Genomic DNA, 10,787 nt, shown 5'->3' on the forward strand with positions numbered 1-10,787 from the left:
GATTTTTTTAAAAAAATATATTATATAATAGAGGTCAGAAAAATGGGTACTAAAAGAATAAAATTTTGTTATAAAATTAATAGCAAGGAGAAATCGAAGGAAAGAAAGAATATCCCTTCGAATCATGAATTGACCCAAAAGTAATGTGATTAATTGACTTTTTTTTAATGATACTATTAAATGATATAATATTAAATTTATCTTTACTTATTAACTTAAACAATTATCTCAAAAGCTTAAGTGAATATAAATTTAACATTATATCATCAACTAATATCCCATGCATGAATGTCGGTATTGAATGATTTTTTGTTGAAGTAAGAGAATGTAGATACATCAAATATGATTCCCCTTCTTTAATTGGCAAGTATTGATGATAGCTAGAGATGTCCAATTTTCCTATTGGGGACGGGTCCCGCCCCGAACAGGGTGGGGAATGGAGGAGAGAGTGGGGGAAAAATTTTCTCCGTGAGCTAAACGGGGATGGGGACGTTCCCGTCCCCGCCCCTGACCTCAGCCCGATTAGCTTTTACATATTTATTTAGTATAGTTATTTAATGTATGTTATTATTATTATTATTATTATATAAATATTACATTTAAATTTCAAATTTGATTATTTATTGGGAAAGATAATGAATATGTTAAAATTGAATGTTTAAATTTAGATTAAATATGTGAATAATTTGATTTATATTCATTTTTTTCTACTAAAAAATTAATTAGGTTTTTAGGACCAAAATTTGAGTAATTTATCTTTAAATTCAAATTGTCATCTAAAACTAACCATAATAAATAATTTAGTGATAAAGTTAATTATTTAATTAAAATTTACTCACATTAATGATTTAAATTAATTTAATTTTTTTTTAAAAAAAAAAGGGTAACGGGAAAAATTTCCCTAGAAAACTCGATCCCCACGAATTTCCCGCAGAGAATCCCGTCTTGATCTGTTGGGGAATTTCACGGGGATAGGGAATGTAATGGGGAACGGAGAAGGGATGGGGAATGGTATTTCCAGCCTCACTCCGCCCCGTTGACATCTCTAATGATAACTGTTGAATTCTTGAACCCACTATGTAAAGAGTTATTAAGACGTAAAATTGATGTTATTTAGTTGTGGCCCACGAATTCCTTAAGCTAAAGGAGAAGTGGATTTCAAATTCCACTTCCCCCAACTCCTTCAATTGCTGAGTTTTAAGGTAAACAAGTGATGCCTTCTATGTTAGTATTAGATGAGTTTTTGTTAGCATTTTGGTTTCTGTCCAATTTTGTCACGTCATTTCTCACCATTTTTGTTAACATAAGGCATAAAATCAATGTTTTTGTTAATATTTTTTTATCTCTGATTTGATGTTGAAATTACTTCATCGTCAATTATTTTTCAAAACTAAGGATGAAATTACAAGAATTATATCAATTAGGTTATGCTCATTTTGTAATTACTTATTTTACTTAATAATGGTATATGAAATAATTTTTTCAATTTATAATTTAAATATATATTGTAGTTTACATTTAGGAAATTTGATGTTGAAAGATTTAGAAAATAATTTTAGAGTTATTTCTATTTTCCAAATCAAATTTAGAATGATTTCCTAACTGTCATAAGTCTAATATCTTGAAAAATTAAAAAATAAAATTTACTTAAAAGTTGGGGAAAAGTTGCACGGATGATAAATGAAAGTTGTTGAAGGACAAAGAATTGGGTGGACAAAGGAACTTGTATCAATATCGGCAATGATCAAATGACCCGACAATCTAAATAATTTGGACTAATCAATCTAACCCTTAGTTGAGTTAGGTTCGTTTTTTTCGAGTTGGATTGGACCTCAAGTTGAATAGTCTTTTTTCAGTTTGACCTAACTCAACACAAATTATATATATACACTTAATGTTTGATTGTTTATGAATTTGATGGATTTGGAATTTTTAATATTTTTATGTTAGAATGGTTATGATGTGTATCTTTGTTTAAAGTTTGTTATAGATATCATGGATATTTGATATTTAATATTTGAGTTACATGAGATTTTAGTTATTAGTCAGGTTTTGTAGATTAAATTTAATTATTTAAAACTAATAAAAAAATAATAATAATAACTTGACGATCCAATCCAAATTGAATTTAGCTTAGAATCCAATTTGGAGTCTTTTCTTGTAGCCAACCTTACCAGTTTAGATTTTTGGAATGGTTCGAAAAACTCCAAACGTGATCCAATCTAATTCATGTAAACCCTTAGTCGAGGGTTGTGATCTCATTTGAGAATAAATTATAGTAGAGGAAAGTGAGGGTAATTTCATATGGGTTGGAGAAAGTGTGATGATTGCTAGTGAAAGAATGCACTCCACTCCACAGGGAGATTTGGATTTCCATTGTGTGTTCATGTTGGTAACACAATGATTAGTATTTAATTTTACGCCACATTTATATCAGGTGGAAGATAATCCATCAATGGTAATGTAAAAAGTGGGTCTCAATTGATTGTTTTTGTTGTTGTTTACCAGCATTTCATAATCGTAATGAGTTTTGGGACTTGTCTCGAAATTTGTAATCAAATCGTGCAATCTAATTGAGGAATGAAAGGTATTCAATTTGATTGTGGTTGAAAATCATACAGCAACAAGAAGAATGAAATGGATTGAATAGAGGAACTTCTAAACATTTAGCAATCTCAGATGTATTGACATTGATGGTGACTCATTATTATGATGAATCATTTCTTCGGACAAAAGTAGATTATGAAAACATTTATTCAAAATCTTAGATTTCATTATGGAATATACAATTTTTTCTGAAGAATTTGCCATGATATATCTGATCCATGCATAATATCATAAAAAAATGGATACAAATTTTCAATTGCTACTTAACATACAATAGGTCTAAAAAAGTATCTAAAAATAGAAAATTCAGTTATTAACCATGGCATATATATTTGGAATAGATTCCATTTTGAGAGAGTTGAAAAAGAACTTGAACTATCTCATTGAAAGATTCTATACGTCTGTCCTTTCTCAAGGCATTTCTTTAGACAAAGACTCTATATTTTTTTCTTCTTTTCAAATGGTAAATATTTCTCAAAACATGGAATGTGCAAACCCATGTTTGACTTGAAATTGAGATATTGATGTAAGTTCTTCCTTTCTAGATAGATTCATATCTAAAAGAGCTTAATAATAAGTTCTTTCAAAATTGACTATTTGTCCCTCCGTTAGAGGTGTTTCAGAAATATCTATAATCGAGTAAATAGCTCAACGAACGAATAGATTTGATCAAATTGGAAAATAGAAAGATTTGTACTAGTTATATCTTTCGTCACAACTTTGTGGAAAATAGTTAGGTATGAATATGTTAGATACATGTGACTCGATTAGTGAAATAGTATCTCTCTCCCAAAAAGGATGTTTTTTTCCATCACACAAAGAAAATATTTGTTGTGAATGAACAAGATATTTAGGAATTGTTCATACGTAAAATCATAATTGTTGGTACAGGCCTTTTCCACATAGTTAACATACAAAATGAATCTTTTGTTACAATAGAGGTAGAAGTGGGGTGGATTACTCAAGAATCAAAGTCAAGTTGCTTTAATGAAGAGAAGATATCAATGAACTTCTATGAAATGGTTTCACGGGATTTAGCCAATTGTCTTGATCGTGGGATACATTGAGAAATAAGAATATGTGTTATCAAAGGATTTCCTGCGATTATTTCTAGTCTAGAATGAGTCAATCATCCACATTGTTGTCTTATTGAAAAAAAAATGGTGATCTTGTTCCTCCATTGATCAAGAATTTCGATTTTGGGAACTATCATGATCATCCAATAAGAAGGGTTTCAATTTTTTTCAAATGAACGATTTGAAGACCTATTGATTCTAACAATTGATTGCTGAGTTGATCATTCGAACATTTCAATTCATAAATGTGGATCTCGAACCTATGAATGGGGATATTCCCAAAATTCACAAAGAAAAAATGAAGTGAGTTAGACAAAAAGAGAAGAAACTTGGACAAAAAAAAAAACAAGTAACTTGGACTAAAAGACAAGTAACACATAAGAACCTACCTTTTGGAGGGGAACAATAGCTGGAAACTGCTACTAATATCCCGTACACTGAGAAGCAAAAGGAGGAATATACCCGAAGAGGGGCTCATATCTAATTAGCTAGTTGGTGAGGCAATAGCTTACCAAAGCGAAGATGGTTCAAGAGGATGATTAGCCACACTGGGACTGAGAAATGGCCCAGACTCCTATGGAAGGCAACAATAGAGAATTTTTCGCAATGGATGAAAGCCTAAAAGAGCAATGTCTCGTGGAAGTAGAAGGCCTACAGGTCGTGAACTTCTTTTCTCAAAGAAGGAACAATGATGGTATATGAGAAATAAGCATCAGCTAACTATGTGCTAGTAGTCGCGATAATACAGAGGATGTAAGCGTTATCCGGAATAATTGGGCATAAAGTGTTTGTAGATGGCTTTTTAAGCTACATAAGCAATATATTTATTTTCTTCTCCAGGAATAGGCTCGATTTCATCGCATCGTCTTTTGTAATGATCAAGACTGGTATGCCCATCAATTCACATAATTGCCCACGTATCAGTAGAAGATTTAGCAAATACAGTGACCCTTGCTTCCTCGGGTGGAACTCCCGATTGAGGTTACATGGAATGCTGCCAAGATATAAGTATCTTTGGTTTCATATTCAGGGGTATAAAAGTCAAATTTATGATCTTTAACAACAACATTGAATCCAACGGTTGCTTTAGTCTCAATTTGTGGTGATATAAGTCTTCCCTACAACTCATGAATTAAGAACTCTCGCAACAACAAGGTCTATTCGACATGAATTAGGAGTTAATGAAACCTTTTACAGTTGTTGTTATCGTTACCATTATAGATATTTTTAATGTAACAGTATAAAAATTATGAATCTACCACATTTCTTGTTACCTTTACCTTTACCGTTACTACCGTTACCATTAGGGTCAAGTAGTAACGGTAACGATAACGGTAATAATAAAATGTGGCAGATTCATAATTCTAGATAAACACAATTGAAAGAAATCCAATTATGTTTGTGGTTTATGCCTATCCTGATTTATCCATTAATGACATATCATTTCGGTTACACCAATTTTCATTACGGTCTAGTAAAGATGACCTTAGTTCAATACAACAGATGAAACCCTTCTATATTTGAATAACTAATCAAAATATCTTATGTACTAAATTATATTTGGATGGACAAAATTAGGGTCGCTTAGATTCATATGCAATGCAATGAGTACGTCACCAAATCATTAGGATGAAAAACGTGGAAAAGAAAGTATCACTTTATACAACAAGTCAAACTAAGTCTCGTCTTTATAAATATCAAATATCTCTGCAATTAAAAGAAAGAGAACTTAATCCAATCTATGATTAGTGTAATAAACCATGGTTACGTGCATCATTTATTTTAGTCTCAAACAAAACGCTCAAGGTGGGTGAAAATCCAAAATAGTTTAACTAGTTTAAAACAACAATAATTTTTCTTAAAAGACAAATAGTCTAATCTCACTGTACATTTATGGCGTCATATTTGTGAAAAGATCTTTCCCTTTTGGTTATATAGATCAGACACTTTCACACCACTAAATTAAGGTTTGATATAAGACCACATTGGTGTTTAGTCACTTTTCTCTTATCTCGTGAGTGATTATGGTAAAACATTTCTCATGGTCAATAAGTTGTTTAAATGAATGGTACAATGTAACTATATTGTTGTTGTTATGTTTTTTTTTTTAATTTTTTTCTACTAAAACGAGCATAGTTCAATTTGCTTACGGATATGTTTTTGCATAGAAGGGTTAGAATGGTAGATACAAAAGAGTTAGTAATTAATAATAATTAATATTTATAGAAAAGTAGAGGAATGGAAAAGTGAAATAATTGAGTTAGAGTCTAAAGCACACAACACTGGTGGATGCGACGCCTGAGGACTCCACGTTTTTTCTTATCTTTGGACTCTTTCAGGGATTTCCTCTTCCTCCTCCCCTCTCGCATTGCTTCCATCCGTCTATATCCATATCACAAATGCAAACATAATTACCCACAAAGCCCTTCAATTTTCAAACACACATTATTTCTTCTTCCTACTTGCCTTTCTTTATTTCCAAAAAAGCCAAAATACTACTTTTATAAATAATTTTTAATAATTGAAAAATGAAACAAAATTACAAAATTAACACATTTTGTATACAATATTAGATATCATAAAAACATTGTTAACACACACATCTATCTCTAAACCAACAAAGACAAATAATCGAAAAACAAGAATGTTCCACTAGACAACTCGTTAACCATTAGTTGACTGTTATTTAAATAAATAAATAAAAATAACCGAACAACAATATTGCTGTTGATCTTTGATTGTATATTTTGTGGCAATCTTCCATGAAAGAACAGTTTGATCCCTGTGCATTTTTCCCCCTTTCAAACTGTTCTTCAGGATTTTCACGAGATCGCTAGTGAAAATCCTCCTCCATGAGAGAACACTTCAAAAATATATGTAAAGAAAATGGAGTTGACCGGTAGATCATCAACGATTCTGCTCTATTGTCCAGCCAAATGATTCGTCTTCCTAGATTCTAATACTTAAGGTAATATTGTGGCTTTCTAAATTTCATATTCCTCTATCCTAAAAGGTCAATTTTCAAACACTTGAAGAACAAGGTAGAAGATCTTGTAGTCATCCTTCAATTCAAACAATACTAGCTTTGCAACCAAACTCAATTTAATATATATAAAAAATATATATATATTGGATCTAGATCTGGAAGATGTAAATGGAGGGGGAAAATTTTTATTCTCAGGCAAAGGATGGGAAGTTAGGGAAACTAGAGACAAGTATAACTTCCCACAAGCAAAATCTTCTGAATCGATCAACCAATGGTTCTGGGTTCATAGCATCACAGGTAGAAAGAAATATTAAAAATTAGAGACTACGGACACGAACAGCCATGCCAAACTACAGAAATCGTTGCAGCAAAGAAACAGGATACTGAAAAACAGTACCACAAATAATGGAAACGAGAGAGACAAACATAGATAGTAAAACAAAATGGAGACAACCTAAATGGGAAAACAAATCATATCATCAACTTATCTGCCCATATCCCTCTTCATTTTCAAGCAGAATAAGGTTTAAGATTTCAGTTGATTGATTCTCACTTGGCCATCATGACTTTGACAAATTCCTCATAGTTGATTTGCCCATCTCCGTCAACATCTGCCTCACGGATCATTTCATCAACTTCCTCGTCTGTCAACTTCTCACCAAGGTTTGTCATTACATGCCGGAGCTCGGCGGCAGAAATGAACCCATTCTGATCTTTATCAAACACACGGAAAGCTTCCTTGAGCTCCTCCTCTGAATCAGTGTCCTTCATTTTTCTTGCCATCAGATTAAGAAACTCAGGAAAATCGATAGTTCCATTTCCATCAGCATCAACTTCATTGATCATGTCTTGTAGCTCAGCTTCAGTTGGATTCTGGCCCAGTGACCGCATTACAGTCCCCAGTTCCTTGGTGGTGATGCAGCCTATAAAGAATAGAAAAAAGGTAGTCATTATTAAGAAAAATAGGACGGACTCAACATCTGATTTATCCAAGCAGAACCAATAACCATACACTAGAATGAAAATTGAGAGGCAAAACATGTTTCAGAAAAATGGAAAATTTCAAAGATTATGGAGTAACTGAGAGTGATAAAGTTCAACTGCATGTTAGCTGAAAGATGTAATAAGCATAAACTTCCAGTAATGTAAAATGCCAGCAGGTCTAGGCAATCATTTCAAGACAAAGTAAGGTTCAAAAACACTCTGATAATACACGTCACCAGTAAATCAACTACTGCAAGAAAAGAATACGACAAACCTACCCACCAGAAATAAAACAAAGAAGACGCAATTAATGTGATCAGTGTAAAGCTTGACATATATTAACAAACGAATACATGTTAGTCTTTGTTTAGTTAAGCATCACGTGAGGGTGAAATTTAAACTTTCGACCTTTTGGTTGAACATATATGCCTTAACCAATTGAGTTGTTTTCATGTTTGCCCAAATACATGTTAGTCTTGAAAAGTATAATGTTTAATGAATTCAATGGAGCAGGTTACAATAAAGAAATAGGGGGGGCAAGAAGTAGTAGGAGTGCTTGGTAGGATATCCCAAAGTAGTAGCAGACTTGGGTTAAATGTTGTCAGGAAGTCGAAGAATCCCAGCAAAGTCAATATTTTCTGTAGATTGGTCCACTTGGATGGTGGGTAGAGTACCCAAAAAAAACACCTTCGATGGTTGTCTCCTACAGTAAATGTTCTTTGTTTCTTGGCGGGAGAAGACCAATCTTGTTTGACCTCTCAATGTTCCTACACTTGCAAATGTTGGGCACACATCTTTGTGTTCATTGTGAACTGTTCCAGACATTTGTTTCAGTTCCCTTACAGACCAACGAACGTATCTAATCTAACCGATGCTTAATAATTCAGATTGGAATTGACAGATACACAAACAAAATACGTGGGCCAACATTAGAGAGAGATTACCACTTAATGGAACATGCAAAATCAATTAATATTTGCTAAACAGTATGCAGGGAACATGATCCAATACATAAAATTTAAACCCAATAGGAGAGTTCAGATGTCTAGTTGCTGATTCTCCGTACAGTAAACACTTCTAGACAGAAAGCAACAAAGACACTTAAATATCAAGTCAAACCCACAAGATAATGAGGCAAGAGAGACTAGAAGGCCGCAACTGCTTGCTTTAACAACTCATGGAGCTATGAATTTGTTAGAAAAACTTTAACATAAACAAGTTCAAAGGAAGAAGTTATTACATGGGTTAGCTTGGTTTATATATTAGCATTTTCTAGAAATAACCCATTTATCACACCTTTAATTATTTTGAAAACATGCAGCTCACTTTGTATAGAATGAAGGACGGATGATAAAATTACAGGGGAGAAGTTGTGTTAATGAGAGGATTCATTGCCAGATTTGTTGATCATACCATATACATGAGTGTGTATATATAGACACCCAAAGACATATATATTAATAAATGAATTCCAAACCTCCATCTAACCAATGGACATGTCTACCATGTTAATTCTGAACTCGAAGGGCAGACGTGCATACTTATTAAGCATATTCAATCAAATAATAACATATATGGAGAGTAAACAAGAAGCCCACAAACGACGCCAGGATGAATGAATGCATCGTTCCTTGTAACGTAAACCGCCTCGAAAGTCAAAAGGTACAGAAAAGCAACGATCCAGATGTTATTTCCACTGCCTGACGAGGCGCAGTGGTAATATGTTGACTAAAATGCCATAATATATGTCTGTATGTATGAATCATTCTCCAGATTCCAAACTATAATACACAACCTATGAAGAATCATTTTCAAACGACAATTTTCAAATCGAAATCGACTGTCATCCATCCATTCATGATTTCCAAGCTTCCTAATCACGGAATATTCATCGTAATCGACAATCCAATATAACAGAAACGGATCGAGAAAACCCAGGAACACGAAACAAAATTGCATCGAAAAAGAAAAACAATTTATAATCATCGCGAAAATCAATCAACAGCAAAAAGATTAAAAAAAAAATACTACGATGGGCAGGCAATATAGCAACCAAGACATACATACATACATATATATATATATATAACAATTCCATGAGGACGAAAATAGATCTAAAATGGGGGGATGGAAAATCATAAAGGGAGAAAGAGGGAGGCGAAAGGAGAAAGGATCTGAAAGAAGCAGACCATCGCCATCCTTGTCGAACAAACTGAAGGCCTCCTTGAACTCGGAGATCTGATCGTCGGTGAGCTGGTCAGCCATGGAAATTGATGTGGAGAGGAAATGAGAAGGGAAGGGGAAGAAGGAGGAAAATAGGAAAGGAGAGATCCAGACGAGGCGGAAGTCAGAATGGTAAAAGCAGCGAAGGGGATATAAATAGGAGAATCATAAACGAGGAGGAGGTGGTCCAAATCTCGGGCTTCGCCTTCTCTTCTCTCCTCTAATTTTATTTATTTCTTTTTCTTTTTTTTTTCCTTTTCCCTCTCCTTTATTTATTCCATTTTCCTTTGATTATTCTTTTGTTTTTATGTCTCCAAATTAATTGTTTTTTTTTTTCTTTTTTGGATAAATTTTCCATACCTTTTTAATGTCTATCCTCACAATCAACCTATATTTTTAGCCTTTCTACTTTGAATTCAAATGTTGCTTTAATGACTTGTATAGTTAAGTTATGTCACATTACACAAATATGCCTTCCTTAAAAGAGTATATAAATAAATAGTACATTTTGTGTTGACTGCCTATGCCAAGCTGCATTAGGATTTTTTATTTTCAAAAAAAAAAATGTTTTTTATAATTCAACATTATGTGAAATTTAATATTTTAGGGTGCGTTGGATAACTATTTTGTTTTTTTTTTTTTTAAACTAAACCTATTTCTTTCCCATTTCTTATTTTCATCTTTTTTAAGTACAATAGTTGAATTCTTAGCTAAATTTTTTATAAAAAAAAAGTTTTTAAAAGCTATTTTAGATCTCGTTTAGTAACCATTTTGTTTTTTATTTTTGTTTTTAAATTAAGTTTATGGACATTACTTCACCTCTAAATTTCTTAATTTGTTATCTACTTTTCACCAATAGTTTAAAAAATCAAGCCAAGGTTTGAGAACTAAAAAATTAGCTTTCAAAAAGT

The 10,787-nt window shown here is 32.6% G+C and overlaps 1 protein-coding gene across 1 annotated transcript; it reads right to left on the reverse strand.

The window, feature by feature from the left end:
• Nucleotides 1-6,825: 6,825 nt before the first annotated feature.
• Nucleotides 6,826-10,066, reverse strand: LOC120088528 (calmodulin-7). Its single transcript, XM_039045906.1, has 2 exons — nt 9,843-10,066; nt 6,826-7,592 (listed from the first exon to the last, which is right to left on the reverse strand). Exons 1-2 carry the CDS (start codon nt 9,916-9,918, stop codon nt 7,219-7,221), a joined length of 450 nt encoding a protein of 149 aa, XP_038901834.1. The 5' UTR covers nt 9,919-10,066; the 3' UTR covers nt 6,826-7,218.
• Nucleotides 10,067-10,787: the final 721 nt, after the last annotated feature.

The sequence above is a fragment of the Benincasa hispida genome, chromosome 10 (assembly GCF_009727055.1).
Source record: "Benincasa hispida cultivar B227 chromosome 10, ASM972705v1, whole genome shotgun sequence".
Classification (NCBI taxonomy): domain Eukaryota; kingdom Viridiplantae; phylum Streptophyta; class Magnoliopsida; order Cucurbitales; family Cucurbitaceae; genus Benincasa; species Benincasa hispida.

Coding starts and splice junctions, on each gene's coding strand:
- LOC120088528 (XM_039045906.1), bottom strand. CDS start 9,918: ATGGCTGACCAGCTCACCGACGATCAGATCTCCGAGTTCAAGGAGGCC. Junction 7,593..9,842: donor GTTCGACAAGGATGGCGATG/GTCTGCTTCTTT, acceptor TATTCTTTATAG/GCTGCATCACCACCAAGGAA.